This window comes from Ricinus communis, chromosome 2 (assembly GCF_019578655.1).
Source record: "Ricinus communis isolate WT05 ecotype wild-type chromosome 2, ASM1957865v1, whole genome shotgun sequence".
NCBI lineage: Eukaryota > Viridiplantae > Streptophyta > Magnoliopsida > Malpighiales > Euphorbiaceae > Ricinus > Ricinus communis.
The window spans coordinates 9,567,073-9,588,815 of record NC_063257.1 but is presented as its reverse complement, the minus strand read 5'-3'; the positions used below and the strand labels follow the sequence as shown (position 1 = coordinate 9,588,815).

The following is a 21,743-nucleotide window of genomic DNA, read 5'->3' as shown; positions in this document are numbered from 1 at the left end:
ATTGGGATAATGTTAACAATCAGTACTGAAATTGTAAAAAATTTGATTGAGTTCAACCAAAATTTGACCTGAGTTCAAATTCAGCTTGGCTGTAAGTATGAGTTGAAATGAGATTAATGCTCCTTTAAGATTGACCCTTTATTAAATGAGTTTAAATGATGCTGACAGGTCTTAATGTACTAGAGTTTGTTAATATATTTTTTCAAATGATTTCATTCACTAAAGACAAAGTGCAAGCCTTTGTTTAAATAAAAAGATTCTGTAAAAAGTATTGTTTGTTTTTTTATTAAAAATGACAAATCACATTGTAAATACCATAAAATTAAAGTTTTAATTGATGATGTATCTTTCAAATATCGAAATATATATATATTTATTTATTTTTAATAATTATCAATCGTATTAATGAAAAAATAGATTATAATTTGATAGAAAATATTGTTTAAATTGTCAAATTTAATATATTTTTTTTTCTTTCCACATCAATACTGTTATTCTTAATTCTTAACAAAAGAAGATTCAATATCTTCATTTTATAGATTCGAATGCTTGAATTGTTTTAGAATGTGAAAGTGTGAAAGCTTCCAAAATCTATCATTGGTATAAACAAGATAAATAAATATAAAAAGATAAAATTGTAAATTAAAGCTAAAATATTTAGATTCAAACTAAATGATATAAAGACATGATTAAGATTAGGCAAATTGATGGGTTGGTTGGTTAGTAGATGAGAATGAGAGATATGGGGACCATTTTGGCCAGTGGGGCCCATCACTTCTTATTTAAATGCACCGTGTGCATCAAGTAAACGTCTCTCTCTATCTCCCTCAAAAGTCTTCCAACAAAAAATAATTAAAAAAATCTGCACTTGCTCTTATTGGACTAAATTGCCCCTCCCAGCCCAGCAGAGTATTAGGCGAAGGGCTGTGTTAGTAATTTCATCACAAGTTCTTATTGGGCCCCCCACTAGAGGAGGAAGGCTCCATGTGGGTGGGGATGTCTTGTATTTTTGCACATGAGTTTTGACTTTGACCAACTTGTTGATTAAGCAAAGCAACAACCTTAGCTTTAGCTTTGCAGTCCTCAGCCCCTCTTCTCTGACCTATTCAAACCCAAATGCTTCCAACTCATTCACACTGTGCATTCCCAAAATCTAGAACTGTGATCAGATTTGGAGAAAGAAAATAAAAAAATAAAAACCCACTATTGAGAATTTTGAATTTCAAATACATATATTTTCTTTTTATTTTTTCAAAAATTAAAATTAGGATAGCATCCTAATTTAAATTTTGCCACTAATAGAATCATATTACAAAACTTATATCAGTAAGTAACAAAGAGAAATGCATACTCAAATTGCATAATTATTGTTTAATTGCATTGGCTAGCTATCTTAATGAAGTACCCATTTATTTTTATTTTTTATGCTATATTAATATAAAGTATTTGTTTTCAAGAAAAGAAATGGAAAGGCAGAGAATTCAAAGTTGAATTTTCAACTGAATAAACAAATCCACATATATTAAAATTTTCACTTTCATTTTATCTTTTATTTTATAAAGTGAAGCAGTTTATGCTTTTCTTTTTCTTGCATTTCTAATTAACCTGAGGGAAGAAGCAATGGAAATGAACCTTAAAAGTTTTCCATTTAAAACCATAAACAAATTAACAAATAACACTAAAACTGTGATACAAAATTGAATCGAGGCTTGGAATATGATATGAATATCAAATGAAGGCCCCAAAACAATCAAAAAATTAACTTAATAGATGACAATGATACTTCCTAAAGCTATACCAGTATATGATCTTACAACATTACTAAAATGAAATGCCTTTTTGTTGTAAAATATACACAGCAAACAGTCTGTACTTAATTAAATCAAATGAACTTGACCTGCTTCTTCTTCTTCTTCTTCTTCTTATTATTATTATTATTATATCATCCCTCCAAAAACATGCAAGTTTCAGCATAGCAATGACTCCAGAAACAAATCATCCCTTGGTTCTTCTTTTGTTTGATTCATGTAAGACCCCATAGCATTTCCAAATCCTGAGAACCCAAAGCTTCCTGGACTTGGAAACATCTCCAGTGAAAAGGGTGCTTCTCCTTCAGATGTTACTGGTTGCCTTGAATTGCGAATTGGGTTGGTAGAATGATAATTCGTAGCTGATGGCCTTATTGCCATAGCTGCACTGGAGTTACTATTGTAGCTATTGCTATTACTGTTGTTGTTGTTGTTATCAGGCAATGGCCTATTGACTGCGGAGTGGCTGCCGCGAGCAGCCGGAACATCATGGTTGTGCTTGCCCTCGTAGGTTGTGATCACTGCCCTAAGGTCATGAGATGCTCGCTCAACATGCTTCCTCACAGGACATGCTGGATGTGTGCACTTGTAATAGCTCCTGTACGTGTAATAACAATTATTAGAAGATAAAAAAAACTCTCGAGTCTTAAGTTAAAAAAAATTTCCCATTACAGAAAATCTCATGCGAAATTATATCATTTCTAAAAAGATCAAAACTTTATACTTCACGAATATAATAAACAAACATTTGGCAAGATCCCCACTTTTTGATATTTTAGAATTTCGGATCAGAACTTCGAAATTGTAACATATTACGAGTTACCAAAAGTATTAAGAAAGTGAGCTTTTCTTTCTTTTTACCTAGGATTTGGATTGCCCTTGACTACTTTCTGCCCATATTTCCTCCATCTATATCCATCGTCAAGAATGTCAATTTCACTAGTGGTTTGAACTACAACTCTTGGTTCTCTCACTGTTCTACTCCCTGGTGCTGAAATTCCCACATTTTCACCTTCTGTTTTCCTGAAATAAAACCCAAAAAAGTTTCAATTTTCAATTCAACAAATACAACAAAATCATTTGCTTGTTTGGTTAAAGATAAGAACTTTACCATCTTTTGGCCTCTGGTTCATCTTCATCATACTCATCGCTTCTAGACTTGCTCTTTTGTGAAGAATCAAAATCATCATCCCCAACAGAAATGGAAGAATTCTCAGGTGTTGTTACAACAGAATCCATTTGTCCACCACTACCATGTGTACCGAATGATTGATCTTGAATATTATTACTATAGTGATTCTCAACTGTTGCATGATTAGTAGCTGATGAAGAAGAGTTAGCAGATGATCTCCTAGTGGATTGAGGCTTAGGATGATTGTGACTACCCTTATAAACAATCTCAGTTATTTGTCCATCTAAAGACCTTTCAATTTTTTTCTTTGTTGGACAATTAGGATATGTGCACTTATAATAACTTCTTGGATTTTCACTTCCTTTAACTTGTTTTTGACCATATTTCCTCCAATTGTATCCATCTTCTGATCTTCTTTGCTCTCTCACTGATTGATATTGCTGTGGTTGATCACCATAATCTGACTGGAACCCATTGTTGTTGTTGTTGTTGTTGTTGTTATTGTTGTTCTTGCTGCTTTGAGTATTTGTTTGAAGAGCACCAAAATCATCTTGCTTTACAGATTCTTGTAAACTCCACCTTTGCTGTTGTGCCTGGAGAAATATCATTAACCAAATCTTTAGATACCAAACAAAAACAATGACCAAAACAGACACAGTCTGATATAAAATTGATACATACAGTTTGAATTGAGCTGTTTGAAGATTGAAACATTGCTGATGATGTTGTACATGGCCTTGTTGGTGGCTGAAAAGAGAAATCTGAGTAATTATTGTCTTCTTGCTTAACATTTTGCTGGTTATTATGACTAGAGTTCATCTTCCAATTGGCAAATGAACCAGTAGTTGGAGAAGGCAAAATCTGAACAGACAAACAAGAAGCAAAAATCCATTAGCCTAATAATTCCAACAACTTAACAAAAGATCTAATCTTCATGCCTAAAAATGACAAAACATAATATATATGTAGGTGTACAAGAAAACAAAGCAAAAAACAGAGTATAGATGTTCAACTATAAGGAAAACTTACACAAGAAGTGTTTAACAAGACAGGAGAGTCAAGAAGCTCAGCGGGGCTTAAACCAGGAGGAATAGCGAAGTACGAAGAAGGAGAAACAGAAGGTGGAGAGAGAGGCAAAGAAGGGGGTGGAATTGACTTAAACTTAGGGACACCAGACCCAGTTCTCTCTGCTATTCTCTCACCCAACCCACCACTACGCTTAATGGTTTCATCATCAGTAGATGCAAGAAGGTCAGTGAAACGAGTGGTGGTCATGAAGTTGCTGTGAGAAGAAAAACTGAAACTTAATGGATATGAATTCGCAGATGTGTCTAAGCTACCCGAAGAAGATGCCATAATAACATAAATATAAACCCAACAAGAGAGAAAGTTCAAATCTTTGTTTCTTTAATATTCTTTTCTCTCTAAGAAAAACAAAGAGAGATAAGGGAAGATGGGAATTGGGTTGTTTGTTGTTGCTGAAAGAGAAAAAGAAAAAATGGTCACGTATTGAGCAAGGCTTGCTTTATCATTGGGTTGAGGTTTCCAGGAAGGTTACAGACACGAGAGAGAGAGACAGTTTTGACCGCGGACAATGTTGGAAGGGTGTGGTGTGTTCATATGTATATGTAGACATAGAGAGAGAGAGAGCTAAGAGAGATGGATGCGGATACATACGTGTGGATTGGGGGTGATGTATCTCTATTTTTGGTCAAAACTTGTGGGTTTGACCCAATGGCGGCTGACACTGAGATATTCTTTCTTAATTCTTATTTCATTTTCTTGGATGGTGCCTCTTTTCTTTTTTGGCCTTTTTAGCTTTTTGTGCCTTGTGGCTGCCATGTGTAATGAATTAGGCTGCTCTTTACTAACATTTTTCACCAAAAAGGCACAACAAGTCTGTTAATTTCGTTATATGTTGAAGATGGTGCTGGTGTTCCTTGACTGTCAGTTTTATTTATGTTTTGCAATCTCAAAAAGGGTTTGTTTTTGGTGTTGTCCTCGCTCTTTTATTGGGTAGAGCAGCTTTTATCAAGAACCATTGCCCTCCAACATGCTGGTGCTTAGAGAGTTCTCCATCCTGTAAGTAACACTTTCAACCTTTTTTAAGTTCTACCTCTGTATTGCTTGTAGCCAGTGCTTTAACCTTGTCGGGAAATTTACAATGAAATGTGAAATGGGCATTTATCCTTTAAATATAAGAAGTGACTATAGGAGGATTTGCCACAAATGGCATTTAGGTGGAAAGGACAGCTTTTTACAGCAATCTTTATTGTCTGCGTTTACTGTGGCTGTCTTTAACTGCATAGAACCAGACAAGGCTGAGAATTCTTGATTTTGTTTCTTTGAATTCAAAGTCTGACTTCAATCCCAGTACCATTATTTCGATGCTCTGTGAATCCATATATGCTTAAGAACTTCACTTCAGTATGTTTAAGAACTATACCGGCTGTGCTTGACATGCAGCAGTTGCAGGTACCAAATGCCAAAGGAACTACCATTAAAATGCTATTAGGATCCAATCCAGGTGGCATACTTGCAGATATGGAATTTTGCAGTGGCTGCAATTACTTATATATAACCATTGAGCTAAACTAATTGTTTTATATGACTAAGTTCGTGCAGTGTTTTCAATTCAAGCTCTCAAATCAAGTATCACAGGCTGTGCCTGTGAAGCTAAGTTTTGCAACTCAAGCCTCCTTATTGCAGATATGGTTACTGAAACATAGTTATCAATGAGATGTTCCATTTGAAAAACCTTCATTCTGCCTTGCCCAAACATTTCAACCATTCTAACCTATTTCGTACCGCTTGGGCTAAGATGATTTATCAGCAGAAGTTTGGAGCATGAAGGTTGGATATTTCTTTGGAATATAAATGGGTGCCTAAGCCCATGGCTTTTTTTGGCTACTGTGAGCCCAAAAATAAATGTTGGGTTTTCGTCCTCGAGGGTCAAAATTCATCAAAAGACTGTTAGATGCAAGCTTTCGTTTGGTTTAAAATCTTCTGTTTTTCTGGGATTGCAGTGATGCAGCAGGACCTGTTGGAATGTACCTATTATATATTTTCTGCCAAGATAAAGGCAACCAAAAACCTGATGTTTTCTGCCCTTTATAAAGCTTAGGGGATTTACACCATAAATTCCAAAGCTTTTCATGGCGCCAATCACCATATATCCTGTCGGCAGTTCTAGTACTTTTCTGAGATGTTTGGTACGAGAACAGTTTTGTCCTTTTTGCTCTCTTGACCTGCTAGGGAATGGGGAGAAAGACAATATATATATATATATATATATATATATACAATTTTCTTTGCGTTCTTTAGTTTCAATGAGCTAGTCATGAAGAAGTGCAAGTGTGGAACCGTTGAAATTATATAATTGTTTTAAATGCTAAATCATATATAATAGATATGATTTTAAATATTTTTATCTTCATTGAATATTCTATAAATAAATTTTAATATAAATCTTAATAATTATACAAATAACTAAATTATCTCTTCAGTCTTGTAATTAGTAATTCATGTGTCTTAATTTTGAGCATTGACACAAACATGTCCAGTCAAGTTTTTTTAACTCTATATTTTCTTTTTTTTTAACTAATATTTCTAAAAATAGACAATTAAGTTTAAATGAGATAAAAACACATATTTTTATTATTTTATATATAAAAATATATCATTAAAACTCTAAAATAGCCTTAAATATCTATACGAATTAGGATGCACCATTTGTTTTTTAAATTGTATTAAGGTGTGCCCACATCTTGGCTTTCTCTGATTTGAAGGAGTGAGTTTTGTCTTTGCACACATCTCCGCAATCATGCTACAAAAATTGGTTAATGATTAATGATTGTGAAGGTCTAATTTTAAGTTTTGATGTGTCAGACAATAAATTCAAAGAGGCTCCTCTACCCACACATTTATACTATTTCACTTATATATATGCTTTATATGGACATATATTTGTGGCACAACCCTGTTTTAAATATGGTGTAAACACATCTTAGATTAAATTGGATTTCCCATTCCCTAAAATCATGCCTATTGGTTTTGTACAGAAGGACGAAATTGTAACGAATTTAAAAGGGAGTGAGTTGGGTATATATGATCTTTTTATGTTACCTATAGCAACTAATTGGTTTTGGATTGACATCCTTATTAGGACCCTACCCATGATCCATGATCCATGATCCATGACCCATGTGAGATAACTTGCTAGAGTAGTTACATCCATATCATGTTAACCACAAAAAGATAATAAGTAGAGGTGGCAAATGGATACTACGGGGGTGTGGATTATATATAAAGTGGGTGAGTTTTAAATAATTAATTTAAAATTTATATATGTATCTAAACTTATATAATTCATATAAATCATTATCCGCTCATTTATCTAATAAATGTTAATTTAATAAATAACAAAAAAATAAAATATTATTGAGATCTTAAATTTTATTATAAATAACAAAAAAAATCATTAGTGGGGATCCATATCCAATTTAACCCAACTCATATAAATAAGATTATTTTCTTATTACTCTTTTATGATCCATTTAGTTTTTATATGTTACCCATTTATTACCCATACCTAAATAATAAGTGTGAATTAGGATGGTAAAAGAATAAGAGTAAAATTTACCACCTTTAGATAAAAGTAATTAAAAGAACCTTCTTCCTTTTACCTATTATTGATAAAGAAAACAAATCTCTCTCTAAAAATTTCTTGTTCTCTCTTTTTTTCCTTTTAATTCTAAAAGAGAATAGTTATTTAATCACGAGAAGATATCCCATCTCACCAAAAGAATCTTTGTTTGGAATTATTATTGAATATTATAAAGCATATTCAATATTCTTTTATTTAAAAATTTAATTATTTTAATTTCTTTAATAATCTACTTCAATAAAAAAATTTATATTTATCTATTTTTTCCCAAATACTATATTTTAAAATTAAAATTAAAAAAAATTAATTACGAACACTTTTACCAAACATAATTTAGGAGCTCCATATTAAGTTTCCTTACGTGCAGGGATGGCAATTTGTATTCTATATGTGGGTATTCACCCAAATCCTACTCGGTCAAACTGGATAATATCTCAGACAAACAATTTATTTTTGAAAAAATTATATTAGATATGGGTAGAGTATGGATATTGTACTACCCTATTTATATCCGTACCCATATACTCCTTGAAATATATATATTTTTAAATTGAATATAAATAATTATCTTTTTATAATTGAATTTGTTAATTTTAATTATCTAGTATGTTGTTTTAGAAAATTAAACAGACTATTTAATTAATGAATTTTTTTCGTTTTTTATTTTATTATTTTAATATAACCTATTTAATATATAATTTTAGTTAAATGAAATTATAAATTAAAAAAATTATGTACTTCATGTTTTAGTTTATTTAAAATTTTAATATATACATTTAAATTCTAATAAATAAATGATCAATAAATTTAACTAAATAATAAAATCTTTTAATTCCGATTCGGAGTAATGTATTAAATAAATAACCTCACATAATACATAAAATAATATATATATATATATATATATATATATAACCTCTACTGTTTATACATATAAATATTAGCTTTTTATTTCTACGTACATGCATACTAACTGTTGACCACATTCTTTTTTTTTTTTAAATTTATAATTCATATCTAAATCATCACAATAGAATTACATAAATAAATAATTAAACATAAATCTTTTCAAATTAATAAATATTCATTTATTGATAAATTATTAAAATATTTACTGATAAATAAATAACTTCTATAAATAAATAATATTTTTTAATCATAATAATATTATCATATGAAAATTTTATTATATTCTGATAACTATTTGGATAATAGATTATTCAGGGCTCATTTAAGAATTTATGAGTATAAAAATAAATTAAATATTTATTATCTAAATAGATATTGATAATATATATATATATATATTTTTGGATATGAAATAAAAATATAATACATCTTTACTCATATCCTTTTTATTGCCATCCCTACTTACACATAATAAAAAAAAATGGAATAACTGCTATTTGTGTGTTGCATTTTTCCATATTATAAGAGTAAGTCCTAATATAAAATAATAATTGCCCCTTAAAAGAATCAGTGTGTGAGTCAGCAGATGAATAGTTTGACATGACAATATATAGGACTCAGCAGCACCACGTGAAGGTCACGTGAGCATGGGAAGTTCTGCTTCCTGGTTTATACGAAGTTGAAATGTAGAAGACAGATTTGTATACGAGGACGTGGCTCAATTCTTACACACACAATTCCTATCCCAAAGTCAAGTCACTGACCAATCAAATTTATCACATTTACCTCCATAAAGTTGGGAGTCTAATTCTATGGTTTATGGGGAATATTATATTGGACCGACCAAATTTTATTTTATTTTTCTTTAATTTGTGAGATGGAAACTGAATATCGGTCCGACCAAGTTTCATGCTCCCACTTTTTTGTGGGTTTAAATGTTGAAAGGGAAGCAATAAGGGTACCAGTTAAGTATCTCTCACTCCAGGGAAAAGAAAAATATGCATTAATGTCAGGCTGGGTTCGATATTTTCTTTGCAAGTTGGCAATTCAGATTTCTGAATTACTATATCCATTGTTGAAAACGTATTGGCCCCACCCTTTTTGCTCTGTTGCTGTGCACATGATGTTCACTTAGTACCCACATTAATTTGAAAAGCTCTTTAAACAGAGTCTTAATCATCTGACATAGTTACCTGTATGTTTGAATTTGCAGTGCTTGATATTTTATCAGGTATGCGGCATTCAGTAATAATTGGGTGGATGTGGGATGCCATTGTAACACAGAAAGGCCAAATATTTTATTCATTCACCATGAAGAAACTTGGACGGATGGCTAAACTTTGGCACCATTATTGGGCAAAGTAATTTCATTCAAGGAAGTTAAATAAATATTTTTAAGTCAATAATTTGCAGTAATCTCTCTCTCTCTCCTCTCTTTCACAGGCATACACATGGAGTGGGATGCAAACTGGTTTTTAGGAGATTCAATAACTGTTGATGGACATTTCCAAAGATTATTCAGACCTGCAAGGAATTAGAACAAAATGGTAGATAGAGTATGGGTCCCCTCCTACTCAATAATCCTTCTCAAAGGAAAATGGTTTGCTGTACAAAAGGCTGATGACAACTTTGGCTGAATGATGTTTAACTGAAAGGTATAAATAAGTATGGCAGTGTCCATAAAATCTCATTCTGCACTTTGTATACTACATTTTAAATAACAATTTTTACACTACATATCATTATTATATATGCTATTTTGATCCGTAAAAGCTTACAAGCATGAAAATGAGGTTCAGTTAAGATCAGAACTTAGAAGTGATGAAGATGCCTTCTCTGTGTTCTTCGCTGACGGCAAAGGGGAAACAGCAATAGTTTGAAAGGAGGAAAATGATGAAGCAGCTGGAGCTGAAGCTGAGCCTGCAAAGGTTGAGAGAGCACTGCCATTGCTGCTCATGTTGATGCTTGTGCCATTTGCTGAACTTTCAGATATTAACTTTGGAGCTGGTGGTTTCTCGATATCTGTGATTCCCTCCAGCATCTGCACAACTTTTCCCATCATCGGCCTTTGAGATGGTTGCTCTTGGATGCACCATAAGCTTACTTGAATTGCCCTTGTTGCTTGCTCCATATCCACATCTTCTTCAGTAAGCCTTTTGTCCACAATAGCACTCATATTACCCATTTCAAACTGTTCAAAAGCCCACATAGAGAACTTTTTTCTATATGTTTCTTCTGAGACTTCAAAATTCCTTCTTCCACTCACTATCTCCAGCAAAACCATACCATAACTGTAAACATCTGATTTTGAAGTTATTGGAAGATTTGCAAGCCACTCAGGTGCCAAATACCCTCTTGTCCCTCTAACACTTTTCAAGGTTCTGTACCTATGATCTTTAGGATTTATGAGCTTTGCCAGACCAAAATCGGACACCTTGGCATTATAATTCTCATCCAAGAGAATGTTCTCTGGCTTGATATCGCAATGAACAATGCAATCTCGACATTCCTCGTGAAGATAAGTGATTCCTCTTGCAGTTCCAAGGGCAATGCTAAATCTATGCTCCCAGTTCAACAAGTTCCCTGACTGCTCATCTGCAGCGAAGAGGAAATTATCAAGCGACCCATTTCTCATGAACTCATACACCAAAAGCCTGTGCCGTCCCTCTGAACAAAATCCAATCAATCTCACCAAATTTAAATGGTGAGTGCTACTTATAGTCGCAACCTCCATCCTGAACTGTTTCTCACCCTGCTCAATTCCCTCAAGTCGTTTTACTGCAACTACCGATCTGTTAGCAAGAACCGCTTTATAAACAGCTCCAAACCCTCCAGCTCCAAGCTTTTCCTTAAACCCCTTTGTTGCACGGTCCAGGTCCTTATATGAGAACTGCACAGGTGCACCGGATGCATACTCAAGGAGTGCATACTGAGCTGACAAACTGCCAAACTTGGAGCTATTTCTACAGCAGCACCACCACAAGCCACCCTCTATAGCAATCAAACCAATAAGGGTAACCACAACAACAACACAAACAACCCACACACGCAGACTTCTTTTGCTATTTCCTGCAATCTGCAAGACAGCTGAAGGGTTTGGTTGCACTGGGCCACACACCTTCACATATGAGGTACTAGGAAGTGCTGGATTCTGATACCCACTAACAAAATTCGGTGTTTTCAAGTAGCACAACCCAGTTCCATCAGACAAAGACGTGGAAGCAACACAAGAACTACTCACAAGACAATTCAACCTACAAGCAGATATCCCCACGAAGAAAACCTGGGAGGTTAGCTCGGGCTGGTAAGTCAAGAATTCAGCATGATTCATCTCCAGCATAGTAGCACTCCCAGGACAATTCTCAATCTCCACTTTTCTTTTACACCCTTTTCTACTATCATTCTCATCAACGGATTCAAAATTTTGTGATGGGCAACCACAAGTAGGATTCAAACTCGAAGCATTATAACTACAAATTCCCAAATTTCCACAATATCCAAAAACCTGACATTGATCAGCCAAAGCAGACCATCTCATAGTTATAGTTCCACTACCTGAAGCAGAACTATAAATCCTCAAATTCCCATCACTGTCTAACTTCAAAAACCTCAAAATATCACTACCTTCAGCATAATCATTACTATAAGCAACAATATAATCACTAGTTAAACTAACATCAGAAATAGATAAAATCCCAATAGGCTGCAAACCCAGAACAGGAGAACTCAGATTAGAATCAATGGAAGAATTTAAGCCTTCATTCCAATAAATTACACTATTGTTCCATGTCAAAGTCAAATTCCCAGAATCAAGAACCTTAAAAGAGTAGAACCCAGATTTCAAAGTTTGATTTTCAGTTAAATTCTGATTAGGAACAATAGTATCAGTTGGATTCTCAAAACTTGACCAAACAGAAGCACCACTTCCATTCTTTAAAGCAAGATTACCAGAATCATCAAGCGAAGCTGAGTTGACTCCCAGATGGCCGGTGTTCGAGTCCCAGATAACAGAGCCAGACCCATTAACAAGCTGGAGAGTTCCGTTAAGACGGAAATGAAAAGCACCGTTAGCATCAACAGCCATTGATGGATCACCAGCTGTCCAGACAGCAACTCCACCGTTATAATTGATCGCGGGGAGATAAGCGGAACCCAGTTGAGTAAAACCCACATAGAAAGTGTTGTTAGGAGAAGGCCATGTTTGGTTTGGATTTGAAGCGGAAAGAGAAGAGCCTGGCGAAATTTGTGCAGCTGTAAGTGAGAAACAAAAGGCAAAAAAGAGAATAACATAAATGAAAGATTTGGATTTCATTTTCTTTTTCCTTCTTGAAACAAGAGAAACTTATGTTTCTTTTTTTTCTTCTTTTTCTTCTCGGTTTCAATTCTTTGCAAGTATTTCTGTAATGGTTTTTGTTTATAAAACTGAGGAGGCGAAGAAGATGAAGACAATGAAAGATGTAGACTTTGACCAAGTTATAGGATCGTGGCTTTGATTTTGTTTTAGAATTTGGGATTTGGAGGAGGAATTCTTCTTCCCTGCGCGTCCACTTTCCTCTGTGGGTGAAATTAAGTGAAGAAAGTGTCGTCCTCAGTTTGAAAAAATCGTAGCCATTGTCCAATTATATCAAAGCATTGTCTTTCTATCTTAACCCCAGAAATTATTAGATTAAATCATTTATTCATAAATTAAATTAATCTTTAAGTTTTATCTTAAAAATATTTAAAGACCAATTATAAGTTTTCTTTCTTTTCTCTATTTCTCCTAATTGATGTTTTACTAATTTTTGCAAAATGACAAATAAATTAAAATAAAAAATTTATCAGATTTGGACACATTTTGTGTTGTGTTTGAGCAATCAATCCTGGAATCTTTAAATCTTTTATCTAAAATCAGTTCGAATTAGATTTTTTATTACTAAAATATAAAATATATAAATATATTTTATCTAAATACAGTTTTATAATATTTATAAAAAAATAACGCATTTAGCTGATATTAAATTGGACTGATAAATAACGTGTGTATATATATATATAATATTTTTATTTTTGAATGATTTTTTAAATGAATTTTATTTATTATATAAAATTATAAAATTATGATATATATATATATAATATATTTTAATAATGTTTACATTTGCACTAATTGCATTTTAGAACATTCATATATTTTAATTATGATGAAAAATTTATAGTACTATGCGGTAAACAGGTTTATTTATTTATTATTTTACGCTCTTTTCTTATTTCTTTAATAAGAAAAGATTTCATTACTGATTGACTAGGCGTCTCTGTCTTTTTGCCCATTTCTATATATATCTATTCAGCCAATAATTACAATTGAGTGTCAGTATAATTATAACTCAATAATTGAATGTTAATTTTGTGAAGGGAAACCTTAAAAAAAATAAAATATAAACACCACTTAAAAAATAATAATATTTAAATAAATAAAAAATTTAAATAAACTATGATGTAATAAATCAAACATCAACTCACTTTTTAGATTTTGTCAAATACTTTAATGTATTTATTTGAAAAAGAACCTTTTTACTAAGTGCCATAAAAATATAAAATACCTATAAAAATTGTTGACAATAAAAGTACCTAAAAAAAATATTTTATTTTACAGAAATATTTTAAACAAAATTATATTTATAAAAATATCCGATTTAATTTTTTCAAATGAAAAAGTATACATTGGATATATTTTGACGGAAAAATGTATCTGTTTAATATATTTTTGACAGATAATAAATTTAAAATATATTAATTTTTATAAAATATTATTGCATTTTATTTGATTTTATAATATTAATGATGAAAAAATAAATAACTAAATTAAAAGAAATTTTTGATTAAAAAATTTAAAGATGTGTTGAAAATATAATATCTGAAAAATAATATAAATTGCTACAAAGTGAAAAAAAAGTATATATCAAATATATATTAAAATAAAAAATCACATATCTAATATAAAATTCACATAAATAAAATAGAGTATATATTAATTTTTAATTATATTTATATTTAAATACTAATAATATGAAATATTAATTTCTTTCAACATTAAAATCTAAATAGTATCTTTGCTTGGTTAACTATAAGTCGGCAGCCCGCTTTATTGACCTTGATTACTTGACTAACTAATAAGACGCTCTTTTTATGCATAAACTGAACTCCTGAGACAAAGCTCGGCGAGAAAGAAAGATCCCGCCCGCCCGTTCCGCCGGAGGAAATGGGATTCGAACCCATGATACGCAATTCTTCCAAGTCCAAGCGCTTTTCCCACAGAATATCTGCCATCAAATCACCTTCAAACAGTTTCTACGCCACCTCCATTCCTTTTGGATTGAAAGGAATTCGTATGGCTCCAATAATTTAATCAATTTGTACAATATTTATAAGTATCTAAAAAACTAAAAAATATAAAACATTAATAAAGTAAGGTAAATAATAATAAAATATATATTTTAATAAAAATATAATATACATTAAATATAAATTAGATATCTCAATATTTTCCAAATGAAATAAATATCAATTTTAACAAAATCGAACAATGAAATATATACATAAGCTAAAATACTATTATTTTGGATGTTTGAAAACTCTTTAAAATAAAAGAGAATTCAACTCATAGCAAATAAGGTATATATTTATAAAAATATGGTATATGTTAAATATTTATAAAGTATTTAAAATTAATTTTAAAAAAAATGAAAAAGAATAAATATGTGAAGAATAAATACTTCTAAAAATAAGATATCTTAGAAAAGAATAAAAATACAGTGATATTTTTATTAATATATAAAAAATGGTAAAATATACAGTGTAATAAAAACTGTAAGCCTTTTATTATTTACATAATCTATTATTCATGAGTATCCATAATATTTCCCAAGTAAATATTGATGCTTCATATTGAATATTTCACTAACTCTCTAATTCTTAGACATGGAAAAAATATTTTAATCCAAATCTATCGCATAGACTCTTATTTTTTATCTTTTCTAAAAGCCCAAGCAAATCCACTGAATGAATTTTTTGATAAACAAAGTCATAAGCACGTAAATTTAGAGCTGAACCGACTACTTCAAGAGTGCTCATCTATAAACCGGTTCCGGATACAAATAACATAAAGAAATGTAACCAACGCTTATTCGAAAAAGCAACCTCAAAGATTTGAGACAAAAAATAGTTAGCAATGACCATTGAATAAATTTTTTCAGTTTGAATTAGGTTAAAAGCACAAAATGTATTTGCATCATCACCAACTTCAAATAAAGTATTTTCTATAGTACCATCGTGAACAGCGCACAGCAGAGCACCGCCTCTTTTGTATTAAATGTGGAATAATTTATGATGGTTTGAGTTGTGTTGGATTTTCTACATTAATTTATTTTTTTCCTAAAATTATTATTGTGATAGAAAAAAGAAGATATTGAATTATTTTGTTTCGTTGTTCCTTATTTTTTTTGAAAATATTAAATTTAAATTTAAATTTTATTTTAAAGTTAGTAATTTTCATGCTTTCACTGTATTTTTTTTATTGTATTGATTAACATTAACATCACATTTTTTGTTGTTGAAAAGAATAGATTTTAAAACTAAAATATATTAAACCAAATAAAATTTAGATTGCAAGATCTCATACATTATCCTTAATACATATCGTTTTTTGAAGAAGAATATATATATATATATATATTATTGTGTATTAATAAAAAGAAAATTTATATAAATATTTTTGCTTTTCAGTTTAAATTACATACATGTAAAATAAACTAAACTTTTATGAAATTGAATAGAATACTAATATTAGTCAAATTCTAAAAATATTAATAAATTTTTTGTTGTTAGTCAGTTTTATAAATATATCTTCCTAAAAGAATACAATTCAAAGAATTCAATTAAAGAAAATTTATAAAAAGTATTAGCAACAACTGGTACAAGATTAGTCAAACTTAAATCTCACCACACCATTAATCTTACGCTGTATTGATTTCTTATTTAAAATAAGTCATAAATTTCATATAATATAATAATTAGTTTTTATTTTATATTAAGTATTAAGTATATTTTAATAATATATGTGTTCAATTAATAAATATTATATTAACAAAAATCAGTTTATGTTAGACATATTACACATAATTAATAAATTTAAACAACTACAACAAAAGTATTTCAAAATAAATTTTAGCATATTAAATTAAAAAAACTTTTACAAATTAAACTAATAACTCGGTCACCCAATCCCAGCTTCTAACGTTGGATTTCTGTCTTTTGACTTTTTTATATTGCTGGAGTGGACCAATAGTCCTTTATTATTAAAGTCAAAAGTCCTGTTTATTTTTATTTTTTAAATCAAGTCCTCTTTATTTTAATTTCTCATGTTCTCCTTTATCACAAGCTATCAATTGGGAATAATTACAAATTGTGCATTTACATCCCTTTTCTTAAAAATTAATAAAAAAAATATAAAATTTGATTATTTAATTTAGTTTTTTTAGCACAAAAACTTTAATGATCTTTTTATGAGACTTTAATACATTAAGAATTAAGCACAAAAGAACTATTACACATACTAACGTTAAGAAAAATTTCTTTTTAGTCAAATGTCTACTTTTTGAATCTTCCAATTGTTTCGCAAAAAGTTTCTATCAATTTATCCATGTTATATAATTTTACTCTCTCTCTATATATAATTATTTTATTTATTTATATATCTAAATTAGTACTCGCAAGTATACGAACCAAATAATAGTTTGGATAAGCTCACAATAAGGTCGATCTTATAAGTAATTGTAGAGTATATATTATAAAAACTAACTATCACACAAAATACTGAAAATAAATATACACTCTAAGCCAATATTTTAAAAATGATATTAAAGCTTATAAAAAAAATTAAATAACCAAAAAATACATATGCAACTAAAATGATTAATATGAATTAAATAACAAAATAACATTTAATTTAGCTTATACTTAGTAATCTTTTTATTTTCCTTTAACTCCAAATCTAATAAATGAGATGGTGACGTGTCTTTTTTCCTAAGTCACTCAAGCTAGTGATGCAACTTATATTTTTTATACTAAGATAGATTAAAGTAAAGATGATGTTTCTAATACTTTTAACCTAAAAATTTTCATAACAGATATTACTACTAAATTGATATGATGGTCAACTAATAATAATAGATGAAACTAATGCAAATATAAAGGTGAAGAAATCGTTCATTAAACTTAATATATATAAGGTTCATACATAAGTAAAAAGCTAAACTAAACACTTATAAAAATTAACCTAACATACTTAATCCAATGATCATTGTAATTAAATAAAAAGACATAATATACATAAAATAGAAAACTAAAACCCTCTCAAAGTTCAAAGGCCCTTCAAGGAATAAAAAAACTGATCCTCTCTCTCCACGTCCTTAAAAAGCTCATTTGATTCTTGAAAAAATGATGCAACAAAACTAGCTAGATGTAGAAGATGATGAACTATATAAATTTCTGCAAAGAATAGTAAAAACCGTCTTTCAGAGAAAATCATAGTAGTAAAACTCCATTATTTTAATTAACCTCTACTTCTTATAGAGGTCCCATTGTTAGAGTTATTTTCTCAACATATAACTACTATAGTTATCTCTTACTATCCTAAATAAAGTAAACAGCTTAAAAGATTATTATTTACTAATTACATCATAATTACTTAAATTTTTCTTCTTGGGCCTTAATGAATTTAGCTAGGCCTAAATTATTGATAGCTCACGTATCTGATTCCCGAGCTATTTACAACCGCAGTCCAATTAAAGCTCATTATTATATTTTATTAGTTCAAATTCTCCTATTTGGAGATTATTTCCTGAATTTAGACACAAAAAAATTAAAGTGAAGTAAAAACACATATTTTCACCAAATTATATATAAAAATATATCATTAAAACTCTAAAATATTCTTAATTCTCTATATACAATTTGGACCGATCATTTATCAAGCAAGACATAAATAAATATAAATTCCGAGCAGGACTATTTTGTAAACAAGCCTTAATAGAGGCTAATTCAAAAATAAAATACATTACAAAGCGGTCTGGAATGCAGGTCATAATTTGCCTAATTAAGAAGCTTCATTGCATGTGTTATTGCCAATTTGAGCTCGAAGAATTTGTATGGTTATTATTAAAATAAAATGGCCTAGTTGGGAAATTCTATGGTTATTTTGTTTTAAAACAAAGTAACCATACTTTGTTTTAACCCAAGAATAAGATAACGACAACTAATTTGTATTTATATATCTTTTTTTTTTTTAAATTTGATAACCTATAATTACACGTTATCAATTAAAATAATATTTGCTAAAGTAACATATGATAGTTTTAAAAATTCCTACATATTTAAAATATATGAAAAATTAGTTTAATTTATAAAAAATATGAAGATATAATTGTCATTTTTCATAATTTAGCAGTAAATTTCGTGTTTATAAAAAAAATTTAATATTTTTTATAAATTTCACAAAAGTTGTCGTTTTTTTGTAATATCATTCATTTTTTCGTAACTAGTTTCACTTACGAAAAATTAGTGTAATCTCTGAATAAATATGAAGAGGATTTTCATTTTTCATAATTTTAATAATATATTTTACGATTATAAAAAATTTAATATTAGATTTTTTAATTTTTTCATAAATCATTACATTTAGTAAAAATAATCATTAGTTTTTATTTTAATGTCATTCATTTTTTCAAAATTAATAACACTACAAAAATTAGTATAATTTATAAAAAAATACGAAAAGAATTATCATTTTTCATAATTTAGCAACATATTTCGTGATTATAAAAAAAATTAGTACTTTTCATAAATTTATTAGTTTTTTCATAAATCATTAAATTTTACAAAAGTAATAATTTTTTCATAATATCATTTTTTTAGCAACTAATAATACTTAAAAAAATAGTTTAACTTGCAAAGAAATATAAAGCAAATTGTCATTTTTTGTACTTAGCATTATGTTTCGCGATTACGTAAAAATTTAATATTTTTCATATATTTATCAAATTTTTCTATAAAATATTAAATTTCATCAAAAAATAATTATTTTTTTAATATAATTTATTTTTTTACAACTAATAACATCTTCGGAAAATGAAAATAAAACATATAGTGTTAATCAGGTCGCAAGTTATCTCCATTTATATAATTTAATAGATAAGAATTAAGCAAATAAAAGAAAGTAAAAGTCACAATAGAGAGCACCATACCCTAGTTTTGCCCCATCTTCGGATCTCCTGTGCTCTGCAGAATTGACGAGTGTCCAGTAGTTTGTATGCATGTGCATGCTGGCGGGATGACTCCAGGTTTGGAAATCAGGCCTGGCATGCTATTGCCAAGAATTTCTGGTGCAAGATGGCACCTGCAGCTCCTAACATGGCAAAAAATTCACCATTGACTATCTCACGATCAATGAGGAATATGGGGTGGCTATGGTTGGTGACCTTTTTGGGAGTGCAATGCAACCATGATAACGGTAGTCGGTAGAGGGAGAATTTGCTGTGTGATTTACTCTAATATTGAGACAGAATCACTTGTAGCTGGTATAACAGGTTGCAACATGCAAATCGGACAACAGTTATCATGAAGGTGATATCATTCCAGACCCTTCAAAAGCTCCCTTCCATCTTCCTCCACCATATCTGATGCATCTATCAATGACTTCCAATGCTGAAGCATCTTTAAAATTCTCTATACAGAACTCAAGTTCTGAAGCTGAAAGTTATTATCAACAATACTTTGATCTTTAAAGTTTTGAAGCTGCAAGTTCTAAAGCATGTTTGATCTGATGGGAAAAACAGCCACAAACGGTAAACAAATAAATGCGGAATTAATCTATGTTTGTCTAAACTTTCCCAACTTGAATGAACCCCGAGGATGCAAATAAATAGGATGTTCTTAATACAATTAGAACACACACAATATCACACAACAACACAAAGACACCGAAATTTTAGCGTGGAAAACCTATAAACTAGGGAAAAACCACGGGACCATTTTGGCCGCTTAAATCCACTATCATCATCAAAGGAGCAATACAAAGTCTTCTCTAGATAATACTAGAGGCATAAAAAATCATCATATTCTTAGAAGTAAGCACATCAAGGTGTATGGAATCAAAATAGAGCCAAGATAAGAAATATATCACCAGAAAATTAGCTACTGTCCAGACCAACGAAACCCGATCTCCGGACCTCAAAAACCGATCTCCACCGTCCAAAATATTGGCCCAGATGCTGTGTAGCTGCTGTCCAAAAATCACGACGATCCAACGGTTCAATCTACGGGAAACGAAACTTTTCTGCTGCTGTGTATTCTCCTCTCTTCACCTCTCTCTTTTCTTTTAATATATGAAGTCTTGGTAAAAAAAACCCCTAGCCCTAGACGTTTTTATAATAATATGCTCCCAAAATAGAAAGTCTAAATAAGACTTTAATATGCTCAATGGTTGGGCTTTCCTCATGGGTCAAAAAAAACAAAGAAAGAAAAAAAAAACCCAACAAATCTCCCCCTTTTTGACTTATGAGGAAGAGTTCGCCATACCGGCGATGGAGCAACATACCTTCAACTTTTCCCTTGCTAGAACCTTTGTCAACATATCGGCACCATTATCATCAGTATGAACTTTATCAAGTTCAAATAGTTTATCTTCAAGTGCATCTCTAATCCAATGATACCTCACATCAATATGCTTGGTTCGTTTGTGAAACATAGAATTTTTAGCAAGGTGAATAGTACTTTGATTATCACAAAGAACCACGTAGCGCTGTTGCACAAAGCCAATCTCTTGCATAAATCTTTTGAGCCATAATAGCTCCTTACACGCTTCTGTTGCAGCCATATACTCAGCCTCGGTGGTGGATAAAACCACACACTTTTGCAGTCTCTATTGCCATGACACAGCTCCCCCTGCAAAAGTCATCAAATATCCAGAAGTGGATTTCACGTTGTCCTTATTTCCTGCCATATCAGAATCAGTATAACCAACAAGTATCGGCTTTCCATTTCCAAATGTTATACCTAATTTGGAAGTACCACGTAGATATCTGAGAATCCACTTCACTGCTTCCCAATGCTTCTTACCTGGATTTGACAGAAAACGACTAACAACACCTACTGCATGAGCAATATCAGGTCGTGTGCACACCATAGCATA

The 21,743-nt window shown here is 30.5% G+C and overlaps 2 protein-coding genes and 1 long non-coding RNA gene across 5 annotated transcripts; 1 reads left to right on the top strand and 2 right to left on the bottom strand.

Moving 5' to 3' along the window:
* Positions 1–1,623: 1,623 nt before the first annotated feature.
* On the bottom strand, positions 1,624–4,521 carry LOC8273025 (WRKY transcription factor WRKY24). The gene is made up of 5 exons (XM_002533262.4): positions 3,970–4,521; positions 3,622–3,801; positions 2,920–3,533; positions 2,670–2,831; positions 1,624–2,406 (listed from the first exon to the last, which is right to left on the bottom strand). The coding sequence occupies exons 1-5, from the start codon at positions 4,294–4,296 to the stop codon at positions 1,968–1,970; spliced, it is 1,722 nt and encodes a 573-aa protein (XP_002533308.2). The 5' UTR covers positions 4,297–4,521; the 3' UTR covers positions 1,624–1,967.
* A 153-nt stretch (positions 4,522–4,674) lies between these two features.
* On the top strand, positions 4,675–6,364 carry LOC112536905. Of its 3 annotated transcripts, none has more exons than XR_007214898.1 (2): positions 4,675–5,022; positions 5,416–6,364. It is a non-coding gene; the product is annotated as an uncharacterized LOC112536905 (long non-coding RNA). The 3 variants fall into 3 exon arrangements; XR_007214900.1 differs by having other exon boundaries at positions 5,410–6,364; XR_007214899.1 differs by having other exon boundaries at positions 5,407–6,364.
* Positions 6,365–10,189: 3,825 nt separating this feature from the next.
* LOC8273024 (G-type lectin S-receptor-like serine/threonine-protein kinase At1g34300) lies at positions 10,190–13,123 on the bottom strand. The gene has a single exon (XM_015727864.3). It carries the CDS (start codon positions 12,825–12,827, stop codon positions 10,311–10,313), a length of 2,517 nt encoding a protein of 838 aa, XP_015583350.3. The 5' UTR covers positions 12,828–13,123; the 3' UTR covers positions 10,190–10,310.
* Positions 13,124–21,743: the final 8,620 nt, after the last annotated feature.